General features: G+C 38.1%; 2 protein-coding genes across 2 annotated transcripts in view; one reads left to right on the top strand and one right to left on the bottom strand.

The window, feature by feature from the left end:
- The window catches only part of cog6 (component of oligomeric golgi complex 6), a 28,108-nt gene extending 26,781 nt beyond the window's left edge, over positions 1-1,327 (bottom strand). The window contains 3 exon segments of the mRNA XM_032545869.1: positions 70-141; positions 589-732; positions 1,129-1,327. Coding sequence (XP_032401760.1) covers positions 70-141; positions 589-732; positions 1,129-1,263 — 351 coding nt within the window. The 5' untranslated portion in view covers positions 1,264-1,327.
- A 904-nt stretch (positions 1,328-2,231) lies between these two features.
- LOC116707856 (LHFPL tetraspan subfamily member 6 protein) overlaps positions 2,232-27,728 on the top strand; it is a 65,955-nt gene continuing 40,458 nt past the window's right edge. Inside the window, exons 1-2 of the mRNA XM_032545519.1 lie at positions 2,232-2,544; positions 4,605-5,105. Of these exons, the coding sequence (XP_032401410.1) occupies positions 4,721-5,105 (385 nt within the window). The 5' untranslated portion in view covers positions 2,232-2,544; positions 4,605-4,720. The remainder of the gene's footprint in view (positions 2,545-4,604; positions 5,106-27,728) is intronic.

The following is a 27,728-nucleotide window of genomic DNA, read 5'->3' as shown; positions in this document are numbered from 1 at the left end:
TGTTCCAACAATGGTGATAAAAATAAATGTTTAAAAACTACAAACAGAATACAAATCAGACTTTCATACCTTTAATCTATTGGTCATTTCCTCACAGCACGTGCTCATGGCCTGAACATCCTCATGGACACTTTCAAGCTCCTACAGAGAATGAATAACAAAGTCTGGTAACAAAGTCTGGTTGGAAAAAGTGTTCATAAATACAATAAATATGATAGGTTGTCTTACTGAATGCATGGTTCATACAAACTGAACATTTAAAACATAAAAGATCAATCTTAACAGGTGTTTCATGACTGATATTTGAAAACTAATATTGGAAATAAATACTTACACGAATCATCACTTATTTATTGTTTAGTTCCATTGATTATAGGTCTGATCCCATTAGTGAGCGAAAAATATATTTAAAAAAAACAGCCAGGAAAATAAAAAGACAAGCAATGTCTACCAGCATGGGTAGAAAATGGTTTGATTACGAAGCGAAAAAGAAGCAAAAACATTCGTTCTCATGGAACGCATGGGAACGAATAGGGGAAGAAAACTAACCGGAAGGGAATGTTTTCTTTTAAACTGGAATTCTGTTACCTCTTTAACTTCTTTAAATATCCGTGCAAACTCCTCGTTAATCGTCAGACTTCTCCGCTCTATGTCACCTCGTAGATTTCTCCTGGTGCGCAGACTGTTCTCGGTGAAGAATACAGACAGCGCCTTCAGAGCTTCCAGCATCTCCTGAAAACATATCAAACAAAATATCCATCGAACTTAAAGTGCTTAAATTAAGAATTGAACAGACAAAAAAAAACACCAATTAAAATAAATAGATAAATAAATGGTAGCTCGGATTCAGGGACTTGTGTGTGCTTTCTCACAGTGATGGATTCTTAATGTCTTAAGTAAATAAAATAACCAAAAGAAATTACCTGCGACGCTAATGCTAATAGTTAAAATACAATTGTTAGCCTTTCGGTTGGGTTTTATTCGTCCGAAAGACCATATATTAACGCGAAGATAATTACTCACATGTATTTAATGCTTGTCATGAGCATATAACATTAATAAAACGATAAACTACAGGCGCAGCTGCTCTTAGCCTTCTAGCAGGAAGCTAAACTTCTTCCAGCATACCTTGTCATTATCCAGCCTGGTCTCCAGGATTTTATTCAGCTTCCTCGATAGTGGGTTATTAGGCTGAGAAGGCATATTTGAATTTGAAGATATAGTCGCGTTATCGACTGAAGTTTCTATTTTAGTATTTGCCATTCTGAAAATCTACTTCCACGTCAACTGAATCCGAAGACTGTTTTGGTCCGTGTGGAATTAACGTTCGGTCGGACTGCTTGGCGAGCGTCACAACGTTCCGACTGCCACTAACATTGTGTTGTGTAAACATAGTGCTGTGAAAATACTTACATTAAAGAGATAATATTACAGAAATACTTTTTCTGTGTTATCCATATATTTTAGATGGTTCAGCTCAGAAAGAAAATGACAGATTCATTCAACGGTCATATCGTGAGGAAACATTATCAAATAGGACAAAAATACTTTGGAGAAATTATGGCAAACTGATTTGATTAAGTGAATGCTTCCAAACAAATTGAACAATTTTACAAATATCTTGTGTATTAATCATTACTTACTTATTTTTAAAATATCTATTAAACACTGACCAAACAAACATAAAATTTGGCAGCTCTGAGTTCTGCCCTACTAAGTTGTTTATACCAAACAACTTTCTTGCACTGCTATAGGTTTCTTGATATATCTAACACAATATGCTTTATTATGGACAGTGGGAGATATAACTATCATAATTTCATGTTGGAGATTTTTATAAAACATGCAGTTCCCTGCTTGATGAGAACAGAGTGACACAATAAGAGACACTTTAAGATATTTAGGTACATTTAAAAATTCTACATTGACAATCTTGAAAATGTGATGGACTCGTTTAATAATTTCAATTAAAACAATTGCATGGCTAAAAGTTCTTATCAATGAAAGCTCTTCCGTATAATTAAAAGTTTCTTAAATATTCTTAGACAAGTTCCTCTAGCTTAACACTTAAATACATGACACAATTTTGCTTTTCAAAGTATCTGTAAATGCAACTGGAGGGGCGCTGACTCTGGCCCCTGGGTGGGGATTTGTCTGATTGATGGTCACCTCCTAGCAGCCTCCTCCCCGCCTCTCTCTCTCTCTCTCTCTCTCTTTTCTCTCTCTCTCTTTCTGGGAGCAGGAATGTGTGATCGGGAGTCCGGTCAGTGAGCGCCGCTCCGCTCGTCTGTCTCCGCGCAGCGCAGGAGTAAATCATTGATTCAACGCTTCGCCTGTATCGACGAGGAGGAAGTGATTTGTGTGCGGATTCTGCGGAGACGTTTTGTATATGTCGCATTTTGGACTCTTTACTCGATCGGAATAATTTTCTCACCTGCTCGGCTGGAGAAAAGTTTCCTCTAAGACCCAAACACAGCTGGACTCTGCAGATGTAAACACCCTGTCCAACATCTAGCGCACCTTACATCGGATTTCTTCCAACATGTAAGATTTCACCCTTTTTCATTTTGCCGTTTAATTATTGAAACAATCTAATCTGTGTAGCATGAGGTCACCCCTGAGATCCCTGCATGTTCGTGAAGAAGCGGCAGCTCTTGCAGGGACCTGAAGTCCCATTTCTCAGCTAAATGTGTTCAGGATCAGGTTATGTTGGTGGTGCATAGTTGTTAATTAACAATACATAAGGCACAGTGTTTAAAGTTCTTCTATGGCACGTGCGTGTGTTATAAAATGCTACAGTTTATCATGAATCTGTAACTTTGTGTATTAAACAACATGTCTAACACGTGTATGCAAAGGCAACAAATCAAACATGTGAATAAGTTTTGACAAGTATTATTCACATGACATTGTTGTAGTAATGCACCAATCAATCAGCCAGAGGTGGGAATCTGCCAATTCCTTGATCTGATCAGAGCTTGTCAAATGATGAAAAGCATAGTTTTTTTAATTATTATTTAGTAGAAGAGCATGTGTTTTGATGTTCTTTTTCGAGTTGGATAAAAATCAGATTAAGTTTGAGGACAAATATGCTTTGAAGTGCAAATGGAAAGAAATGTCTAATGCCTTAATTTTGTGCTGGAAAATACCTCCTCTATCAAAACTTGAAGCAAGATGATTTTGTTTCCTATGTGTTGGGAAACTGTTATAGGTCAGAAAAAGTCTGAAAAATAATTAAATCCTCATGTTGCAGGGTTGTATCTATCAATTAGAGCTCACATTTGTCCAATTTTCCTTTAACTGACTCTGAACAGTGATCTGCTGGACAAATTTGATTTATTTTTCCCATTGATTAGTTACATCAAAACTATGAAGTCCCACAATTATTGGTGCAACAAACACACCCATCAGTAGCATGTAATTTTATGTAATCTTTTTAGTTTTGTAGAAAAACTGGATACATAGTTAGGAGATTGGTATGCATGTGTTGTATGTTCTGTTGGATTCAAAACCATTACTATGAAAAAAAAATCCTGCAGATTTCAACTGTTGAATGTGTTGCCCTTTAAAGAACAAACAGAATAGTTGAATCAGTCAGACTTCCAAGAAAATCAGAAATCTAAATTGGCCCAGAGAAGTCTGGCCGGTGCATCTTTATCTTGCAACCGTTTGAGTAATGAACAAAAATCACACATATGTGAATAATCTTTGAAGCAGCAGTCAGTCACTCAGTGATCAGAAACAGCTAAAATTTGTCTTTATAAACTCTGGTCAGTATTAGGTAGGTAAAATATTGAACAATCAACATTTTGTTGGCATTTGCTAAACAAATCAAAGAAAGAAATCCCATAGGTTTCAGTGATTGAGTGCATCAACCAACAGCAAGAATTTAGTGTTTTTTTTAGTTTAATCAACATCAGTTAGGAGTTATCTTGACGTGCTTGATGCATTAATAAGGACAATCTTGTAATATCTTCATTTGCTGCTGAATTCAAAAACATTACTTATATAAAATAACCTGCAGTACTTTTTTTCCTCTTTATATGTGAAAAAATCTAAAGTGGTCAAAATAAGAGTCAAAAAAAAAAAGAAAAAATCTATATCTGTCAGGAAAAAAAAGCATTTCTACTTGGCGGTAGATAAAAATGGAAATAAATGAAATACAAAAATAATAGTTTCAATTTGCTCATCTAAGTTGAATTGATTAAACCATTTGCAGCTGTTTGAGTTTGATCATGACGCCGTTTTGTTTACTATTAATCAAATCACAATTATGTCTAATCTATACTGCATAAGGCGTTGGATTTTAACATAAACAGCAAACCAATTTCTGTTATATCTCTGTCTATATTTAATTACTTTTTATAGCAAAAAACAACAATTAATCACAAAGTTAACCATTAGAGGAGGGCTGTTAATTAGAAATAATAACCTCTTTGACACTTTCTGTTTTTTATAATGACCGGATAACGCAATTCTATTTTTCCCCTTACCCAGCTGATTAATTTTATTTATTTTTTCGCTGTTTTACAACCCGACAACTTGTTTGCATGGAGAGTCTGTGCGTCAGCACTCAATCTGGCTGTTTCTCCTCCTCCTGACAGGGATCCAGAGTCAATGAGTAGGTGAAGACTGCACGTGTTAAATGCTCGCTTCAAGCCTTCCAGCGACACAGCAACTGCTCGTTTAACTGCTGTCCTGCTCAGTGACCATATTTACGATGGCGTCCAGTCTGACGTGCACGGGTGTAATCTGGGCCCTGCTGTCCCTGCTATGTGCCGCTGCTTCCTGTGTTGGCTTCTTCATGCCCTACTGGCTGCTGGGGACGCAGATGGACAAGCCTGTGTCTTTTGGCACCTTCCGCCGTTGCTCCTACCCGGTGAGAGACGAGGAGAAGCAGATCACGGTGATGCTGGAGCAGTGCGGGCGCTACGCGTCCTTCCACGGCATCCCGAGCCTGCACTGGAGGATCTGCACGGTGGTGACGGGCGTGGGCTGTGGCCTCCTCCTGCTGGTGGCCCTCACAGGTCTGATGGGCTGCTGCATCTCTGACCTCATCTCCCGTACGATTGGCCGTGTGGCTGGTGGAATCCAGTTTGTTGGAGGTGAGCAAAATGATGTGAAGCTGAACTCTGGTTTCCCTGTTTTGATTTGGGCTGATATTTAGGAAAAGCTTATTAAGTTTGATTTAAAAAAATAATAAATAAATGAATAAATAAATTAAAAAATAAATAAATTAAAAAAAACTTTTCACTGTATTTAAAAACTTATTGGTCTGGAAATTCGCCATGAATTTTTATAAACGTATATTTGCCTTTAATTGTAACTTCAAATACATTCATTGTATTTTATGAAGATTTCATCTGATGGACCAACACAAAGAAGAATAATTAAGAAGGGTTTTCATTTTCTTTTTAAATTGTATTCAGTTTCCCAACTCTAGTACTACTAAATATAATACAGTGCAACCATCAGAAGTTACCGAATTAGAAAATAGACTCCATTAGTGTGTACGTACTGTAATATTAGCAACAAAAAAAAAGAAACAAAATCAACACAAAAAAAAAATAAACAAATAATGTTCTGAACTTTGGATATCTGAGGAGAGCAACTCCAAATGGACAAGAAGAGTTCAAATATGTAGCGCAGGTGGAAAAATCTGTGGACAAAGCACTCCACAATTTGACCCTTATGGAATACTGGACGTAAAAATTCATTGTAGAAAAAAATATCTGTAAGACATCTAGTCCAAGGTTTGCCATAACATGTGTAAGGAACACAACAAACATGTGTTTGTGAAGAAGGTGATGTGATTAAATCAATATTTCACACTCTGAAACGTGGTGGTGGTAGGGTGATGTTGTGGGAATGCTTTGATTCAGCACGGATATTGAAGTTGGTTAGCTTTAATGGAAAGATGGGAGGAAGAAAATCTGTTAGAAGCTGGGAGGAATTTGAGACCTGGGTTGGGGTTCATGCTCCTAGCAGGACAATGACCCTAAATATACAGCCTAAGTTACAATGGAATAGACCATATTTATTTGTTAGAATGGTCCAGTCAAAGTCCAGACCTAGGTGCAGTTGACAATCTGTGGAAAGTTAAGAGAAAAGTCAAGTGATATCAGAAAACTGCTGGTCACAATGTTAACTTCTAGTAGTGCACAACAGTAAGAGGTACATTCCAAAAGACTTGTAGCTCAAGGTGGTTTTACAAAGTTTTGCTTTCTGTAAAAACATGTATCTTTTTCTTTCATCCTTAAAATTGTTCAGTATTTTGTGTTGTTACATTATATGAAATCCCAATAAAGTACATTAATGTTTGTTTTTTGCAATGTGACAAAACGTGAAAAAGTTCAAGAGGAAGTTATTCAAGTTTTAAAGGCTGTATTTAAGTTCTTATTAACATAGTTTTATAGAGATTTCAACAAAGCATTAGTGAGGAAATAAAAGATTTATACATATTGTAGGTCTGCTGACTTCCCAGTAAACTCTGCTTCTCTGCTGGACAGGAAATGAAGTCTCCTTGTGAGCTTTAGTTATGCTTCTGAAGTTCTTTTTAGATTTTTTTCCATTTTCTTTTCTGCAGACTTATATTTGGAATGAAGCAAAATTGTTGTTAGAATAGTTTTAAACATTGCACATCAAACTGGGTTTCTAATGAAGCAAAATGTCTTGCTGTGTTTGCAAGTGTTTGGCTGCCGTTCACTGAAACATTTGGACTGCGTCTGGTAATCTTGCCTTGTGAAGTTATGGAAAGCCATCAAATGAGCTCAAATTCGGTTCTCCGTTTGATTCTTTTAAGTTTTAAAGAAGTCTCTGCCCTTTTGTTTTTTTTTTTTTCTTTTTGCTCTCAGAGAAACAGACGCTGCAGAAACCACGTTTTGTTTGTCTGTTTGCAGTAAGTTAGACCCAGCTTGGCTTGGCACCAGCTTTTGTTTGTGTGCGTGCGCTGTTTGGCTTTTTGCACATGTGCTCTCTCGGGACAGGAGGTCTGAGGGAAGGCTTCCACTGAAGCTGCAAATTTTCCCCCTCGCCCCAGTTTAAGAAGCTGTGGCGCTCCAGTCCCTCTCATTAACTCAGAAAACGTTTGCTTGCATACTGTGGCTCACCACTCTGCTGTTTACAATCCTCATCACTTCGGCTTGGGTTTAAAACGTGACGGGACAGAGAAGCAGGTTGCGAGCTGCTGATTTGACGGAGCTGCTGCGTTTTCCAGAAGGACAAATAAAGAATCTACAGAAGACTAGCATGTCCTAATTCTAAAAGGCTTAGCTTCTCGGGAATTTCTTTAGCATTAATGATGTATAATAAGGCGGATGATTAAGGTGAAGGCTGCTTGGGTTACTCTGAAGTCTCCCCTTTTTACATAAGGAAAGCTTCTTTTAAGCTTCACAGCTATATGCAAGCTGCTATATTTGGTTGCAGGATTAAAAAATTCCTGTCTGTCTTTTTTTTTGCAGTTTTTTTTCCTCTCGCAGACTCACAAATCCAGACACGCATGAATTTAGACAGTGGGAGAGTGAAGAAAGGCGGCATACAATGCAAGAGACACCGCTCAGGTCTTTTCATCCTGAATGCTATAGCGAGCCAAAGGGCAGAGATGTCTCAGAAGGGCTAATTGGAAGTGACACAACTGAGAAGCTCAGTGGGCTGTTGCATGCATTGTCTTCTGTCAATTCCAAAAGAGTGCCGAGATATTCAGGCGGGCGACGGAGGCCGAGGGGAAACGAGTGATTGAAACATTTGGCGTTCGCTTCTTATTAGCTGCGAGAAATAAAGATCCGCAGGGAAGCGGTGGGGGTGGGGGCCGAGAAGTGCGATCAGATATCGGTGATTAGCGGGAACAGGGAGAGAAAGTAAATGTGACGAGCAGTGAAAGTGAAGTGTGAGCCTCGCGGTTGGCTGTTTGATGGTGATCCTGTACATCCTTCTGTGTTTTCCCAGAACCTCTTGAGGACCATTAATTAAGAGAGGACAGGGCGTTGTGGAGGTTGCCACAAATAAAATATCAAGCTGAGATTGTCTTGCAATATATCTCATTTCTATGAAACAGATCAGACCTAAAAGGTTTCATCAGTTCTTTATCTGATTAACCGCAGCTCCTGATAGGAAAACTCTCCAATTGCTTCATCCCAGCACAAGGAAGTGAATGTTGCTAATGGTTGTGGATTTTAGTCGCAGCATGGAATGTTATCAGATTCATAAATCAAAGGCCTGAGAGCTTCATCTGATTTACATTAAACAGCTTTCCCCCCTTTTGCTTCACAGTTTCTTGTTTTAGTCATCCACAGCGGTGCACGCACTGGAACGGATGTGGCACAGGCGAGCGGTTCAGACATTTAAAGATTCTTGACTCGGATTTGGTTGTTAGGGGATTTGGTCCCTCACCCCCTCCCGCAGAGGCCTGCCCTGTCTATTCGGGCACCTCATGCAGAACCGCACACAGCAGGAGGAAAAGCTGTTTAAGCTTTGTTTTTAACAGTCACGATTTAGGCCAACTCAACCCCATTTTTCCTACATTGTGTGTATCCTTCTATCACAATAAGTACTTGTGTGTGTCCATTTCAAGAGTGGCTCAATATATTATTTGTATACCTTTAAACTTTTCTGACATTTTGACAAGTGGTAACCACGAACTTCAGTGTTCTTTACTGGGATTTTGTGCAATAAGCCAAAACAAAGTAGCACATTATTGTGGAGCGGAAGAAAAACAATGTAGCTAGTCCGAGTGAATTCTGGAAGAAAATCTGTTTGTGGCTAGAAAAGACTTGTGACTTTTGACACACCTACAGCTAGAGCTACAATCGAATGGTTTAAATTAGGGGTGTCCAACTCCAGGTCTCAGTGGCTGGAGTCCTGCAGGACTTGTCCCTGCTGTGGTATGCTTGAACCAAATAGTTGAAACCTCCTCATGGGCCCGAGAAGACCTGCAAAGGCCTTGTGATGAATAATTCATTTGAACATTTGATTTTCACATGACTTGAACAAGAAAAAAAAACCATCAAAGACATGTGAGACACTGCAGGTTTTACCTAAATATAAGTGACAGTTTTACATTTCTTATTCTAATAATTAGGAACTACCAGAAACACAACACGTTCGTGGAACTTTGTGAGCAACTTTTTTCAGGTATCAAAGATTTTATAAAAACCATAGGAGACAGTTTTAAATACTATATAGTAATAAGAAGAATCAGTTTTCATTTGAAGTATTTCTGACTGGCAGAACCTCTCACAGCTATACCAGAGATGGTATCTGATCTGTTTCCTATTCTGTAGGAATGTTTCTCAAAAAGAAATAGCTGTGGTAGAGTTAGGGCTCAAAAACAGTTGCTAAACTTTATTCAAACACAGTTGTGCTGTGATGGGGGAGAGATATGCTGGGGAACAATGAATCTCTTTATATTCCAGTTTAATGTTTTTACCTTTTAAATTTCATTGGAGGTTATTTTCTCTGAACTTTTAATAAAATTTTCTTTCTCCCTATTCAGCTAGGTTTGACAAATTGTCGTCTTGTTTAACCATCAAAAAGTGCTGCAGACTAAATGTTAAATATTTTCATTAGTATAAAATCTGCAGATGTTTCCAAATTCTGAATTCCTAGCAGTGGCTGCCTCTCAGAACTGATTACATGGGGCGATTTTAGCAAAATGTGCTGCAAACTGGCTCAGACATCTGGGGTTTTGCCTCAGATCGCCAAACCTTGCCTGAGACAGTCTAATTCTCTCGCTGTGTGACTGGCTTTAAGGGATTTATATTGTAGATTTGCTAGATGCCAAAGCCAATGATAGCTTAAAAATTAAATCTCAAAATTAATTTCAAACTGGCAGAGAAAGGGATAGGTGTATGCCAGAAGCCCAGAAGTCTGACCCATTTTTCCATTGCACCTGATATGAGCCCTTGTTGCTTTGCTTTCAAAAATAATGGTGGGCTAATTAGTGCATGACAAAATAACAAAAGGCAACAGCATCTGTTCTCAGCACATAAAGCAATGCATATTTTAATGGTTATCTTGTTGAGAAAAACAATCAACTGAAACTTCAGAAAAAATTCTCACGTGGATTTGAGTTTATTTTTGTCTGAGTTCTGTATTTCCTTTGGTTCTGCTTATCCACATTATCCTTTGTAGTACAGTGTTGTGAAAAAGTATTTTCTTTTTTGTCACTTTTAAATTTTTCAGATTGTCCATCAAATTTTAATAGCATACAAAGATAGTCTGAAAAAATGTAAAATTCCAAAGTGCCCTGATTATCTTTATGCCTGTAGAATGAGGACGCTGCTTAAATAGAACTTACACGGTAATGTGAAGTAGGTTAAATAATGTCAAAAAGTAACTCATCACACTGATCTAAAGAAACTCAAGAACAGATGAGTAACGTATTATTGAAATCTGGCTACCTATAAATAGTTAGAAAGTCTTTGGGATTCCAGAAACCATGATAAGAATTATTAACCACAAACAGGGAACAGTGTGTTGAAGTGTTCGGTCTATCAAAACAAGTCCAAAACAAGCATGGATGATTCATCCAAGAAACAACCCAAAACAAAATTGGAACCACTCACTTGCTGTAGTTAAAGACAGTTTCCATGATTCATCAATAAAAAAAGAGGGTATAGCAAAAATGACTGACATTGCTGACTAAAAAGAAACACAAAAGGTGAGCATTTGCTATAGCTCTTCTGAAAAATAAAATCAAACCTACAGTTGGACATGGAGGTTGTAGCGTGATGGTTTGGAGCTGCTTTTGCTGTTTTAGGGAAATTGAAGACTTTGACTTCCTTTAAGTAACCATGATATATCCTCAAAAAGAAAAGTCTGAAAGAAAATGTTTGGCCCGTCGGCTGTCACTTGTGTTTTGCAGCAAATAAAAATGTTTTCCTGAGCCACATAAATGGCTCAGGAAAACAACATGAAGGATGTAGTGTGGCCTATTCAAAGTATGATGTTAATTCTGATTGATATGTGATGTCACCTTAAACTGTTTATTTATGTTAAAAAAAAACAAAACTTAGGTGTGTTTGAGTTTGAAGCAATCACACCAATAAAACAGAATTTATCCACATGTGGATAGATGTTGCTGCCAAAGTTTAGGAGCAATTACGTTTTTAAATAAACCTATTTATTAAAAAAAGAGAGTTTTTTAGCCTTTTTGTCATTAAATACTTATACAGGAACTTGCCTATTTTCTTCATGCATCGGGATCCATTCAGGAACAAGCAAGAACAATATGATACCTAATGGATTTAATTCATGTGAAAAAAATATTATTTTTCTTTTTCAGACAGTGAATAAAAAAAAAGATTATTTGAACAGTACTGGTTCAGAGGAATCAAAATTGAAACATTTTTTTCAAAACATGACTGAATCTCTCAAAAATATTGTTTTGACCTGCAGAGAATATCAGTGCAACCAAACTCATTTTAGGTCCTGATAAAAATGTCAGGCGAGACGGCCGCTCGAAGCTGGAGGGTGCAAACCATATTTCATTGAGGACGTGTACAAACTGCTGAGTCTGCAGAAAATGAAGGTGAAAACAACAAGATAAACACTGCAATGCATGACGGCCTTTTCCGGGAGTTTGTTGGGACAGCTTGCGGTGGGGACGCAGAGGACTTTCTTACAGGCTGCTGCTGTGTGAACTTACGAGGTGCTGCGTCCCTCAGGGATGAAGCTCAGGTTTGAAATAGCTCCATGCAGCATTTTCACTATCATTAGGGAGGGCTGTGGTCAGAAGGGAATTCTGTAATCTGAATATTTCTGTCAACGTTGGGTAAAGTACAAAGAGCTGTTTGGTTTTATAAGGGGAAATTTAATGTCGTCAGGGTGCGATGAGATTAAATTATTGATTAGAGGCATTTAATGTCTATTACATTATACATTAGTAAAGAGTTCTGACAGCTCTTTGATAAACTCACATCAGAAAATGTGGGTTTTCTCATGCGGCTCCATTTCCTTGTGAAGCGTTCTGGAGCAAAGTGACAAACTTGTCTTTCAGTTGACACGTATTTATCTTTTGAACACTTGCAAAGCTTTAGATTCTGACCTTAAAAGTGTCTGAACTTTCAAATAGGTTTAAATAAAAAATCATCTAGCCAAAGCTGATAAAACACAGATTTTTTTTTCCCGAACTAAAGGCTGTGTTTGTGGAGGGAAACTGTGCAGCATTTTGGCTCTTACCTCCAGAGTTTGAACAGATTTGTTGGCAGCTCTGGTTGAATACTTCCCACCCCGCCTCCACTGAAGCTGCAGTTGATCTGAAATATCAAATAATTGGCTGTAGTGCCTTTTGGGAAAGCTTCTCCATTTGGTTTTCTGGTTGAATGGTTGTGTTTACTTCTGTTTGCTACGTTTTTGCAGACACTGGTGTGGAATGTCGGGAAAGGAACAATATGCCTGGAGGATTCACAGATATAACTATTTCGCCTGAGTTTTATGCCTATTTAAAAAGAGTAGCTGAGGATTTTGGAGCTATACTTCATATACTCCAGCTGCTCTAAACTTAATGCTTTTACTACTACTCTGCTTTATGTATGACAGTTACTCTAACAGGAAAAGCTTCATTCTCTTTTCAGTTAGTCACACAAGAGTATTATCTGTGGATCTTCAAAACAAAAGATTCAAAGGGTTAGTTGGGGGAAATATGAAAAACAAAATCTGTGTGATAACTCAGTAGCATACCTTTGTACACCTTTAAACTAAAACCTTTTGAAAAAACGTTTTTTCTGTTTCAGCAGTTAATCTTTAGAATGATTCTGTCAGTACTCGACATCTTGACTTGACAATATTTGCCTACTCCACTTTGCAAATGGTCTCCAAATCTTTCATATGCTGTCCACATTTCAGGTGATACCACAGAGATCGACCTGCAATCATTTAAGTGAAGATTTCAGGCCAAATCTGACAGGTATTTGGAACAATTCATAACTTTAACCACCTCAGTTCCATTTGAAGAGAAGTCTCTACAGAGCCTGATGCTGCCACCACCATGTTTCCCTCTGGATAAAATATTCTGGCTGTAATATACAGTGTTGGTTGTGTACCAAATAGATCATTTGGCATGAGTCATAGTCCAAAGGTCCTACTTTGGATTCTTCAGGCCAAAACACATACTGCCACTTTGTTTAGAGAGATTTTTTGTTGCGTCTAAAAGTTTTCCATAGAGTATTTTATCCGTACTCCTTAATCTAGACATATGAAGAATATGAACTATTTTTGTTACATGTAAAACACAACCAGTACTTGTTGTAAACTTTTGAAGCTCCCTCGGTGTTGCTTTCAGCTTCTTCAGCAGTCTCCCCAACCAGCTTAAATATTTTCTTTTCTTCAATTGAAGACAAATCCCCAGTTTTTAAAAAAGTCTCTTTGTCTCATATTTTCCTTCTATGGGTAACGACATACTAAGTAAGTGGCCAATGCAAACATAATGATATTTAAAGCTTCATAAAATATCCTTTATATAAACTGTTTTAGAGACTAGGGATGTTTTATGACAGTAGCAGTATGGTCTGTTCTTGACCCCCCCTGCTGTCTAAACTCCAATATTATTAAACAAACAAGTCCAACAATTTGGATATTTACTGCCTACAAACTTTTAACTAAACTTCATTTCAAAAACCTGAACTACCCCTTTAGATGTAGAACTTACCAGGTATCTAAACTGCCAGTAAAGGTGACCTGTTAAACACAACATGTAATATAGAAGTTTGGTCATGTGCCATCGAGGCCACATGAAATTAACTGCTCCACGTCTGTCTGCACTCCCTTTGAGGCTCAGAGGGTACACCAAGGGCATGAGCACGAGTTATAGTTATAAAGACACATCTATAAATTACAGATGGGCGGCCTTTATTGCCACCATAATTTTGCCAAAGGTTGTTTGGCTTCGTCTCGTGTTGTCCTGTGTCAGAGCTATACCAGCGCCGCCAGGAGCTTTGTCCTTGTGCCGGCTTTGGGAGCTCTTGCCAGCTGGATCCCACCCAGCTCCAGAATGTTGCGCTTCCACTCCCCTCTCACCGCCGGCTCTCATTTTCAAGAGGTACAACAACATGAAATTGCATCCATATGAGGAAGGCTCCAGGATGAAGAGCTCATTTTTCTGTCTGGAACAGTGTCTCTTGACACTCTTTGTTTAATGGTGTCACATCTCAACACATTTCCGGAGAACTGGATAAACATTTCCCTGTTGCGCTGTATTCCTTCCTCCTTACAGGCCTGCCAGTGTGGTGGGATGAAGATGATGATGATGAACGGCGTTGTCTTGTTTGTCGTGCAGCGAATGCATAAAGCAAATGAGATTGCAGTAGCACATATATTTATACCACAACTTTATTTTTTTGCTGTGGACATGAGCTTTGTGTAATGGTGTTTAGAACGCTCTCTCGCTCTTCATTGGGTACGTTTCCGGCCTCTAATGGTTATAAAGTGGATCTATCGTCCTCTGGGTTGATTGATCACCTAAAGTACAGACCACTCTTGCACTGTAATATGCTCATTCAGCCCAGTAGCCTTTTTTTTCTGGATGTACAGTTCTCTCAAACCCCCACCGACTACGAGGATGTTTGGAGTCAGAGAGCCGTGAAACGTAGCCTGTGTGCCAGAGGCGCTCTGTTCTCCCCAGTGCTTCAGTCTATCCTCACTTTCTCTTCAGATTCTCCTCTTTCTGTCCTTTATCGGTTTTTGTTTCTTCTGTATTATTTCCAGTTCCTTCGGTCTTTAGCTCTGGTTTCACCTTTCCCCCTATTCCTGCTTTCTGTCCACCCATTTGTCCCTCTGCTCTGCTCCTTCATCTCCTCCTTCCTGCAGATGAGGTCAGCAACCAGTGACCCAAAGAATGGACCAGGGTTCGGACAGAAACACAGAACAAAAAGAACAAGATACAAAAAATATCATGTTAAAACAACGAGAGAGACAGTAACAGAGACAAGGGCGGAAAGACTGGCATCAGCAGGGATTTAGTTTTGTCAAACAGGAAGTGTGTGGAACCAAAGAAGAGACAGAAGGGTTATTTCAGTAAACCCCTCTGTTAAGTCATTGTTGTTGCTGGTACAGCAGCAGGCGTGCTGCATATTGAGCTGTTTTTTTTTCTGTCACTGGGTACAAAACTGGTCCAGAAAGCATGTCTGGTGTGTTTGCAGTCATGTCTGGCATTTCTGCAGCTGTAAAAACAGAGAGCTGGGGGAGTTTGACAGCAGAAGAATGAATTCAGAAAGCATAGAAATTTGGTTGTGTATAAAAAATAATCTAGTGAAGGATTGGTTTGTTCACAGAAAACGGCTTAAAAACAAATCAATAACCAAAATATCTAGTGGTGTATTGTAGCTACTGTGAGGTTTTTTTTTTTTTTTGAGTCAGATCTAAAGATTCCCCAATTAAAACTTTTATCTTGGTTTCCAATCATTGATTTTTCTTTAAGCTTTGCCATTGTCAGTTTTCTCAACACATTTTTTTAAAATATCAATTGGCAGAAACTATTATTTCTGCCAGTGGATTTTCTCACCAAAAAAATTGGAGAAAGGTTGACATTTAAGAAATTAACATTTTTAAGACCCTTTTAGGCCTTACAGTGAGATCATATTTTTTAGTCTGCCTTTTAAAATCCTCCAGAATCCCCCATCTGTACTTATATCTCTGACATAAACTCATCAACCTTCAACAACCTTTATTTTGCACCTTTTTTGTGTGTCAAAAAAAACAAAAAACAACAAAAAAATACCCAAAATATGACAGACAGTGGCACAGTGGCGGGTTCTGGGCTGCAAGGTTCTTTTCAGATATGCGCTGCTTTTCAGCTGAGCATGTCAGCCTGTCGATAGGAGGACGTGGGCGGTTTTCTGTGAACAAGTAGTGATAATCTGTTGTGTGTCTCTGCGAAAGAGCTTCAGCTTGTACCTTGTAACATTTCGGTATCATTTTTAGGGCAGCGTGTTAGAATGGAATATTGTCACATTAAAGATAAGCTAAGTCGTGCTACCCTTGCTTTATTTTGTTCTGCACCAGCAGCATCTTTTATCACAACACCTGAGCTGAGAAAATGGGTAGAAAGCTCTGTTGATGTGTTTTGTCTTTTTTTGGCAGGTTGAGGGGAGTTGGAATTAACACAGATTGATGAGCATTGTGTTATTAACTATAGGTGTAAGAAACCATTCAGGGTTCTTACTACCGAGTTAAAATAGGAAAAAACCTATACAGTGCCTTTTTAAAGTTTTCATACCCTTTCAGTATCACACAATGGCTGTCCACTGACAGACCAGGCAAGGAGAGCATTAATTACACAACAACCAAGACGTACAGTATATTGCAACATTGGAGGAGCTGCAGAGATCCACATCTCAGGTGGGAGAATCTGTTGACTGGATGTTTAGTTCAAATAAGAGAACACGGCAAACATGTGGATGGTCAAAAGACCAAAATTCACATTTTTAGCATTTTTAGCAACTTTATGTATGGAAGAAAACTAACACTTTCCATTGCCCTGAACACACTTCCCCCAACTTGGAATATGGTAGTGGCTGTAGGGATGTTGTTTCTCAGAAGGGACAGGAAAGCTGGTCAGAGTTCATGGGAACATGGATGGAGTAAAATACAGTAACATTTTGCAAAGAAATATGTTGGAGGCTTCAAAAAACTTTAAACTGGGGGAAAGTTCACCCTCGAGCAGGACAATGATCCAAAATAAAAGACAGAGTTGCAACAGAATTTTAGATTTTCCACTTTACAGCTCTGCTCTACTTTATGTTGATTTGAAATATAAAATATAGATAAAATAAAATTTGTGACTGCAGCTTAACAAAAAGTGAAAAAAAATTGAGGCAGTATGGCAGCATGGCTAGGCATTCCATATACAGTTTCTCTGGTCCATTCCCAGTAGAGATTTCACAACCGAGTTTTATGTAAACATGTTGATGAAACAAAAATCTGAGGACTTTGGCATTAGGTCTCACTAGATTAGACACCTCTACAATCTGAAAAGCCATTAATGCTACATTTTTTTGTGTATAGAAAGCAGCTTTAGTTTTGTACAGCGCTGCTTTTATTGGAGCTGCACAGTAAATTAAATTGCAGCTGTCATCACTTCAATGTGTGCAATATTGCAATTGCCAAGGAATGCTTAGATGCAATATTTTGTAGGTTATTGTATTTAAAGTGAGAGGAATCCACACCCTGCATATGGCCAGTTGGATGAACTTTATCTGAGTGGGAGAAGAAAAGAGAGAAAAATGGTGAATCGTGATCAGTGTCTTTGTCACAATTTTAAGCGAGTGTTTTTTAATCCAGTGTTTTCTTTATATTATGGAGTTCCAGCTTTTGCCTTTACATTCTAATATTAGAAGTTGGAGTGACACTGCTGAAATCTGAATATTTTCAGACTCGGGAACCTTCATTTTTAAATATCCATGTTCAGTCTGTTATTGCATCCTTATTACCATTATATACAAAACAAAAACAAACTAATGTGCCCAGAAATGTTGTTCATTTACAGGCGCTGCACAAAATAGAGTTTTAATTTAATGATTCTGGGCTAATAAACAAGAAGTTAACCATTAACATGCAACTAATGTGAATCAATCTCAGATTTTATTTTATTTAAGTCACTTGGGCCAAAGTGGTAGCCTAGAAACACAATATTTGCATCGTCAGAATTGTATTTTTTGGTCTTTTTAATAATGTATTAATTTAGTCATGCTAAAAATCTCTTTGTGTGGGAGGGTTTGTTTTAGCTCTCTCTGGTTGAAGAGAAAACAGTGATAGGGACCAAAAGACAGAGGAAATAGCTGTTAACTTGTCACATCCTTGCTACAGACACCTGAAACAGTGAATATGTGTGAGGAGATGAATCACCCGGCAGACAGATGCCTAACAGATGGTGGAGGCTCCACGTCTCTGTATCAGAGGTGACACACATTGTGGAGGGCATGTTTGATGCCACTGCTGGAGCCTGCGCCCACAGTGAGCAATACTTTAGTCACCTATGGAAACAAGAACAAAGTCCTTTCAAGCAGGCGAACAAACGGAAGACCAGGAGGAAAACATTCACCACATGTTGTAACAAATAGCAGATAAACGAGATAACCGGGGGAACCCGCATTTGACCCGTTACAGATACCTTCCACTGAGTCAGAGACTGAATAAATGTAGAAGTATAGATTGGCCATAAGTCCTGTGGGATAAAGTAGTTTGCTCAGTATTCATGGCCTGGTTTTACAGTCTCAGAGGCACCATGCCTTTAACTCTACAGTTAATTATCTCGTTCATCCTGAAGAGGGGAATGTGGGGTCAATACTTCTTTTGTGTTGCCCTCTGATAGGTCAAGTAGCAGAGCCATGAGAAACCAGAACTGGTGCTGGATATATGGAGGCAAATTCACAGGTTAATATGAAGCACAGTGCAGAGATGACTCTGTATCAACTGAAGAACAGCCTCAGTTCTTCCTCTCTTAGTTTTGTTTTTTTTAACCTTAAAAACTACTGATACAAATACACTTCATAATCCTACAGGGTAATGCACACACTCTCATAGGAGAGAGTCATTTTTTCCCTTTAAGTTGGGAATGCTTTATTGCTTTTTTTTTCTCTAAGTGTTCAAGATTCTCAGTGATATAAAGATATAAATGAGTTTCCACCATTTTATGCAGGATTAGATCAGTTTACTCCAGTGGGAAAGGTCACCCAGACAATTGCCGTCACACTCCCAGACACCGACAACAGGTGAGGAAGGCGTAAAAAGTAGTTGTAGATCAGCTCAGCGGGGGATGTGGGTCACCTGTGCCCAGGCGTTTGTCTGTCAGGCATCCTGTCATGATCTGATGTCAGCAGCTGCAGGTCTGAAAGGCTTGTTTACCCTTTGAAATGAGAATTGCTAATTTTCTCGTATCTCTGAGTGTGTTTTTAAAAGACTCTGTAAATATTCAGTGGCTAATAAGTCAGCACATTCTAATTCCAGCATTTAGTAGTCTTCTGTTCCCACCTGCTTTCAATAATAGTGAATTTGATTAACCTGTAACACAGTTCAGTTGTCCTTAAATTTGGATATTTGCTCCTTTGCATAATTTAACTGAAACCAAACTTTGCAAATTATTCAGTTTTGACCCTTTAGCTGTCCACTAGAAAGGCAAAGAAGAAGGGACCACTCTGAGTGCAAATGAAAATGGCGTCACCAGAAGTAATTTCAAGTTAATAAATTGAATTATTGAATTGTATTTTAAGAGACTGGTATTATTTTAGTGGAATTGTACAGATTATATGTCACTTTAACAGTGGAAAAAGTATTAAAATGATTCATCATGGAATCAGTTTTTTGCATCACAAAAACAAGGTATTGTAACAGGAGCGTATAGATTTTAATACCCACTGTGGGTCTGCATTTGGTTTAGTGTATCAATGACCTCTGTGCTGAGACTGGCATCCCCTTCTCCTGTCTGCCTCAAGGAATGTTGGGAATTTAGGGGTAAATATATTCTGCTGCTTGCCTCAGATCACTACCACACATTTAAAGTGGGACATGATGTTCAAATGAACATCCGTACATCTTGTTTAGTTTGTGATTTGAATGATAACAGAGTCCACAATTTCTTCTTTTCTCCCATTACATATTCAGCTCATGTGAAGTAGAAATGACAGCTCCCCCGAGAGACAGTGTGACTGAGTTTGTTTGTCGAGTGATCAATACAAATAAGAATGTCTTTGAAATTGGTACATTTACATTGTGGGGTTTTTTTAAAGTTAATTTCGAAGCTTCTCGGGGGGGAAAACACACCAAGGGCACTTTGGTGAATTGCAGTAATAAGCAAAATGTCATTCTCATCACTATCATAGAATGACAGCTTCCAAATGTGCCGCATGAAATTAAGTATGTTGGGAGAAGAAAAAAAAAGTGTTTCCCTCATTTTTTCCCTTTTCTTTTTTCTGAGTCTGGCATAAGCTGGTGAATAATCACCCCTTTGTAGCTTGTGGCTGTATATGGTGTAGACTCTGGGAATCTTTTGACTGTTTGGGTAGAACTTAGCTGTGCTTTACTTCCCAGGGTTCTCTCTCATTCCAGCTGGCCAGCAGCAGTTGGGTGGGCTTTTCTAATAGGATCCTGTTTCCACAGCAGCATGGGGTGCAGACACAGAGGAGAAAATGGAGAAAGTTTTAAGATGTGGAAAAGTCCCTGGAGTTTTCTAATGGCTTGAGATCTGCTGTTCAAGATAAACAGTTTGAGCTGCAAGTTGCCTTGAGATTCGGAGGCAACAGGCCACCATTCTGCCAACAGTACACTCTGCTCCCCGAGTCTATTTTGGTCCTCCTCAGGGCAGATTGTTTTCAGGCTTCAACAGTTAAACGGCGCTGTGGCGACTGCCCTTTAAGTGAACTTGAATAAGAGGAAAATATTTAGCAACAGCATGAAGACATAAACAAACCTGAACAATAAAACTCCAGTTTGGCTGTGCAGCCTACTTTGTAAAAGTAAATATAGTGTAATTTTAATATGATGCTAAGTCTCCCAATGTGTTTCTGTTTCTGTGTTGTCAGTTTCTGTTTCTGTTAAAGTCTCTGAGTTAAACCTCTGTTTATTCACAGTTAAGGGGTTTTCATATTATTTTAAATTTGGCATATAAATCCGAATCTAGCCTGGGGCTAAGCAGGAAGCAACCAGTTAAAGCCACGCCTGTGGAGACCCAACACTGTATATTCAAAATTATACATATAGGCTCATATACAAATATACACCTTCACTGATATTTTTTTAACTGCTTCTTACAAAGTTGCATATTGATTATGCACTTCTTCCTGCCATTAACAAACTTCTAGCATGAGTCAGGCAGGATATCTGACCACTGTACGAAACAGAACTGGTTAAATTTATGTTTATCTTTTACATTATGCTACAGCAGACATTTAAATTCTGATGAATCTTTTTAAAATTTATTTTATTTACATATACTTCACAAGGTAGAGCTAGGTGGTTTGGCTATTAGCTTTTCTTTTTTATTTTAAATAGGTTCCAAACTATTTTGTAATTAGTAAAAAAATAAATTATTTTGGAAATATGGATGATATAGAAAGAATTTTGGATTTCCATAAAAAACTGAACATTGTAAACTTTACAATCACATTCTTGATAGAAAAAAATAGAGATAGAGAGACACAAATACAAAATTAACATTACATAATGTTAGGTTACCACATTGGCCTAAGCAACTTAAGTAAAATTATATTTGAGATGGAATGCATGTTGATATTTAACTTCTTGACTTATTTGAGTACAACAATGAACGACGACGTCTATTTTGCGAAACACCTGAAAAACTTAAGACATTTCCATACAAATTTCTTTATTTTTGTCGTATTGAATAATAATAAGCATGTAGTAACTAGCTAAATATGATTTCATTTTTAATAAATCAATGCATTTTTAGAAAAATGAATGCAAATAACACCATAACCGAGCTGTCCTAAAAATTAACCAAATAATTTTTTTGTGATTACAGATTTTTACAGTGTATCAAAGTAACAAGAAAAGGCTGCAAAAGTACTCTGAAATAAGAGGCCCCTTAGTCGGAATCCCCACGCTGTTCACCAGATGACAAAGTGGTTGGTTGTATTTTAAGGCATTCGGTTCATAATAAGATCTTGTGTAAGCATAACATAAGGTTTCTGGAATGCACAAAGTAAGCTTCTTCCCAGAGGGTCGGGGGAGGCTATAAACAGGACAAAGAACTGCTTCCCCCTTATTTGTATGCACTCATAAAGGTTGTTGAGAGCTGATGGCCAAATATAGGAAAAACTGCCTGTGTGGAACCGATTATTGATAAACAAACAGTTGTTATTAGAAAAACGCATCCATATTGGATCATAAACCAAACTGTTGCTGTGATGAGTTGAGTCAGATGTGATTTAGAAATAGCTTCGTGGTTGTTGGCAGACGCTGATGTCAGCTGTGATACCTCATCTTGTAGCAGGTTTTTTTCACCTGCTATAAGAGCAGAGAACATTAGAAAAAAAGTCTGCGCTCCATGCCTACTCCACCTACACTGCTGCCACTTTCATCCACTTTATTACCATTAGTCACATGCTCCCTCATTTACTTCTTGCTTCACTCCTGTCTAGGCTCATTTTGCTTCAGTGAAAACAAAATATCCCAGAGAACCACAGCTAAAAGTTGAGTTCGGCTTGGTTCCAAGGGGAATGTGGGAACAAAGGTGCTCTTTGATCCTCTAGAATGATTTTGCTCTCTGCTGTGTCTCTGGGTTTGAGCCATTGTGATTTCCATTGTGGTTCCCAGGCCTATCATAGTGGGCTCCCTACAATGCCATGGCAACTTGGCTCTAGTTACATCCAAATATTGCAGAGAGTTTTCCTGGGTGTGATTTAGATTCATACAGAGCCTGAACCCGGGCCTTTTTAATCACATATTCCAGCTATTGCTTGAGCTGGCCCATGAGTTGATGTCTCATGCGGGAGATGGTGTGGATCAGTTGAAATGATTAAGTAGAAGTTATTTTCAGCTCGTATAGACTCGGCAGTGTAATGAAAACACCAATCTTTGCTGAGAAGCTCCAAGATAACGCAAACACTGACCACCGTCATTTGTCTGTTTGTGTTGCTTCTTTCACTGTGACTAAAGCCAGGCAGAATAAAGTAATCTCAATCTGTTCAAAAGTGAAAATGAAATCAAATTAATTCTACTCTTGTTGTGTCTGAGTTATTTTGATTTCAGCACAGAGTATAGATTTTTTTTTCTAAAATGAAATCATAAGCCCTGTCACATAGTCCAAAGGTGTTATTGCCTAACTTTGTAACACTGCGAGCAAATTGGGCAGGAAGCAGCAAGGTTATAACTGAGACCAAAACCTGTGAAGGTGAGGCTGAATATGGGATTTCCAATTATAGGGTGATTATATATGGAGTCAGGTCTTTTAAAGCTTTACTGTATCGCTCCGTTAGCAGAGGTATCACTCACATCTCCTTATCTCCTGCACTGGCAGCTAAGCCTTGATCATTACTGAATGTGTCTCTGTCATGACTGTCTCGATAGGGGTAGTCTAATGCTTGTTCTTTGCTGGAATTCCCCTCAAGGCAACTCCCACTCCTTCTTCCTTCAGCGTCCCTTTTCCCCATTAAAGCTGGGAAACCAAAGACAAAAGTGAAATTGAATTTGCCTCATTTATAGTATACTGCGAATTTAAAGCAGACATAGGCCAGTGTGAGATTCTCAAGGTATTATAACCGTGAAAGAAAATCTTCCAGTTTTCTACCATAGCAGACTTAATTCAAATCAGTACAGTTTGCTTTTATCTGCAACATATTTATATTGCACTGTTTAAATTGTAAAAAATGTATAATGCCATCTGAAACTTAACAAAATAATATTTTGAAATACACAATTATAATATTATCTGTTTATTATGCATTTTTATTTTGTTATTGTGACTAGGATAGACTAAATATAGAATTAGCAATAAAGTTAGTGGTAGTTTTCAAATTCTTATGGAACAGATTCAGTCCCCTCTGCTCTTTAGCGTAATACAAGCAGAGATGTTCACTTTTATTCCTAAGTCACATCTCACGTGCTAATCACTGAAATCAATACTCTTTCATTAGACACATGTCATCTAGATTGCCTAAAATACAAAGTAGTTATAGGTTCTGAATTTAAACCATTATCTGTAATCCTAATTCAATACATGAACTGTTAAAGTCCATATCTTTTTCACTGCTTTTTTAAGTAGGAAAAAATAAATCTTGAAAATAAATTTTTTATAAGTAATAATGTATAACATTTATCCAACTGGAATTATAAATGTGCTTTTATCTTTGAAGATAAACAATACATGTAGGTTAACATCAGTTAAAGTAAAAAAATTTGAATGCATCAATTAGGTCGTACATTTATTTTGAAGAACCAAATGCCCTTGCAGACATTATCTTAACATTGTGCCAGTAGCACTCAAGTTAAGCTTATTTTGTTTTAGCGTGATCCAAAGACACAGCGTTCACTTTTAGAGATATCCAAGTGATCATTTTTATAAAGCTATACCTATCTGGAACAGGTTTTATTGCCCATCAACAACCCAGGGTGCACAAATCTCTCTGGTTGATAAAACAAACACATCCTTTAACAGAATAATGTTCTTGTTTCAAACTGAGCTGCGGTGTGTAGCTTATTTACTGTAATAGTGTTCAATAAAAACAGACAAACTTGCTCTTAAATCCTTTTGATGACACAAACTGTCGAGAAACACCACACAGAACCCATAAATAGTATGTATGATGTTACCATGCCCACTGGTCATTTATACTTTATTTAAGACAAATCATATCGGTAATATTAATCACTTACCTAAGTGATCCATATTGCCCACTTACTTTTACCCAGCATTAGAGGAGATAAAGATTCATGAGATTTGAGGTTAAAATCTTAAGTAAAAACTGAGTATAGAGTCTGTATAGTCTACGTTAAGCAAGAAGCCTTTAGTTTTATGGCTTAAATGTGACTCTGATTCCAAATATTTTTGGGACTGGATACATTTCCAGACATTCAAATTTGTCTTTCTTGTAAATCAAAGGAAAAGTGGAAAAAAAACACCCATCAACACAGAAACATGTGGGGGATGGACAGAGCTGTTTTACCCTGTGTGTATGCCATTCATATGGAGAAAACTTTGCTTACTTGCCCACATCCTTTGGAATCTCATTTAAAAGGCTTTTAAAGGAATGTTACAGTGAACGATTTCAGCAACTTCAAAACTTTTCCTTTTTAAAAACCTTGGGGTACTTTGGTTTCTTTAAGCAAACCATGCCAACTGATTCTTTCAAGGATAAGTTACACCTAATAAAAAGAAGATTATGTCAATTCTCTTGTCTTCACAACGATCCTCTAAATCAGTTACTGGCTGAACTGTTCCTACAAAAGGAGAGTAGGTCAGAAGTCAAAGTTAATTTTCGGAACATCTTTGAATCTCCGTGAAAGCCGCTGGCTAAAAACGTGAAATCCGTCAAAGCCGCTCTGCTCAACGTGTTCCTGACTGACCGTGATGCGCTCCACCACCTGACATTTGAAGATAACCACCGAGACCGGGCAAGTGGCCAGAGTGTGGGCTCGAGCGTTCAGCCCCGTTCACGATGGATGCCGAATAGCTTGTCATGTGCAAAATGGGAGATAACGGAAGTTCAGAAGACACCAGCACTAACTCGGCGCAGGCTGTTAAGCCAGCGGACAAAGTGTGGGTTTTACTGTTCTGATTGTCTGCTTCATATCTCTACCAGCATCTTTCTATCTCAGTTGACAAACCAAGATAGATATTTTTCCTTAGTAATGCTGGCTGTGGCGGTCATAGCAGAGGTGGGTAAGTTTGACATGAGTCATTTTGTAGATTTCAATGGCTATCACCCAAAGGAAGGAGCGTCAGAAAGGTTATTTTCAAAGATATCTTGTTAGCTGACTCCAGTGGCACACACAAAATGTCAATAAAGGCAGTAACTGGCCGTTATGTGGTATATAGAGGTCCTGGAATACCCAGTTGGGTTTTGGAGAGTAACTGTCATTATCTTAGCATTGTGTCCTTCTGCCTGTGTCTGCAGCTCTGCAATAATTCAGAGTTTGCTCTAATACAGTCACAAGAAGTTAGATATTATTTCTGTCAGTGGATGGAACGGCTCACTTGCTGCTAATCTATGCAGCAACATCGTCTTGGGTCTAAGCAGAATATCATCACTGATCTTTGCAAATGTTTCCTGTATAATTAAACAAACTTTGTGATCAGACTGCACAGCATGAGCTGCATGTTCTCATTACCTTCACAAAGCTTTGTGAGCTGTATTGTTTAAGAAGCTTCTTATCCCTACTCCGGATTTCTGCCTGATTAAATGTTCTGTCCTCTTTCGAAACTATGTGCAAGAAATACTAACATCACCGTGCAAAAGTATTCACACAACTTAGACCTTTTTACTTAGGAGATTTTATGATTCTTGGAGAGACCGACACAAAGTAGCACAAACCTGTAAAGTGAAGGAAAAGAGATAAATGTTTTTCTTTAACTTTACCAAAAGAAAATTTACCTTCACCTTTCAATTACTGCTGTAAGTCTTTTTGCCTATGTTTCTACCAGTTTTTCATATACAGAAGATATGTTTTTGCATACTACTCTTTTAAAATATGTCAAACTCAGTCAGACTGGGTGAATATTATATATGAATGCCAGCTTTCAAGTCATGCCGCAGATTCTTAATTGGCTTTAAATTTGGTCTGGACTTAAAAAGGGCTGTTCCAACACATGCATTTGCTTTGATCAAAACCAGAGGTCCAAAGGACTGGTCCTATGGGCCCATTAACCTGTATGTTTCAGGTGCTTCCCTGCTGCTGTGCACCTGGCTTAAATGAGTGGGTGATTCTGCTGCAATTAGAATCATTCTATGAGGTAATACAACCATTTGAATCAGGTGTGGTGGAGTGCACATAATATTTTGCATGCTGGTAAAACATAACATGATGGTTTCATCTGACCAAAGCAGCTTCTTCTACATGTTTGCTTTAGCTGTCCAAGGCTTGTAGCAGCATTCACAAAAACAATTGAGCTACATGTACTAAATTAGTAGACATCTCAAGCCGGACATTTTTGAAACGCGTAGGAGAATGTACTCACATACTGCAGACTTGTATCTATTTAGTAGTGGGCATTGTAGTGACCTCTGACATTTGCATATTTTACATTGCATTTTGTCTTTTGAGACAATCAATACTTGGTATGTTCTTTTATAATCAAACTCTGCTTTAAACTTCTTCACAGTTTTATTCCTTATCTTGTTTAATAATCATCTCTAACAAACCTCAGAGGCCTTCACAAAATAACAGGATTCATTCTGAAAATGCTAATTTGCGAAGTAGGACCTGTATATAGTTCTTAGGTGACTTCCGGGGGTATTTGGCTACACTAGATTTTATTTAATTGCATCAGAGTGAAAGAGTCAGATTTACACATGCATGTTACACTTTTAAGTTATTTACCGCTTTGTGATCATGACATAAAATTTCAGTAGAATAAATTGTTTGTGGCTTGATTGCAAAACAAAGTAAAACAATTTCAAGTTGTGTGAACAGTTGAACAGAAGTATTCAGCTAAAAAACGGTCATAGCATCACATAGTGTAGGTTTTCTGCCATCCTGCTGAACAATTTCTGCAACCCACTAATGCCCTTTTAGTGTTTTATCTCTTCAAAGTTTCCAGCATGCTTATAGCTGAGCGAAGTTTTAAAGCACTTTTAAAATCTTAAAATTAGGGTGTAAAATACGAGTATATGAGCAAGAAAGAAGGGGAGGGGGACTGTTTGAAATAAAAAGTCAAAGGTACTTAAGAAAATCTGACAGCTTATCATTTTAAACGACTGTATTTGCCTGAGTCTGGAGCTTTCATGTACCTCTTTTAAGATTCACGTCCCCTGCTGCTTTTTTTATCCTTTCCACATAAAGAAAGCATACACCAAAGGAAGATGGTAAATATGTGGTTACCGCTCATTCCACGGCTTTGTTTTCTGTGCTTCAGAGATACTCGCCGTGAAAGACTTCAGAGGAGCTCAGCACTTTTCTCCCTGGCAGTTGTTGGCCAGTTACTGGCAACTGGTGTGTGGAGATTTCCCTCGGCGGCATGCGTTGGGTTTGAAGAGAGACGTTTCGATTGCGCACACGCACACACCCTCCGCTGCAAACTTCAAACTGAAAAAGGCACTGGAGTTTTACAATTGATTTCTGTG

The sequence above is a fragment of the Xiphophorus hellerii genome, chromosome 18, assembly GCF_003331165.1.
Source record: "Xiphophorus hellerii strain 12219 chromosome 18, Xiphophorus_hellerii-4.1, whole genome shotgun sequence".
Classification (NCBI taxonomy): Eukaryota; Metazoa; Chordata; class Actinopteri; order Cyprinodontiformes; family Poeciliidae; genus Xiphophorus; species Xiphophorus hellerii.
This window is presented reverse-complemented; position numbering and strand designations above follow the sequence as displayed.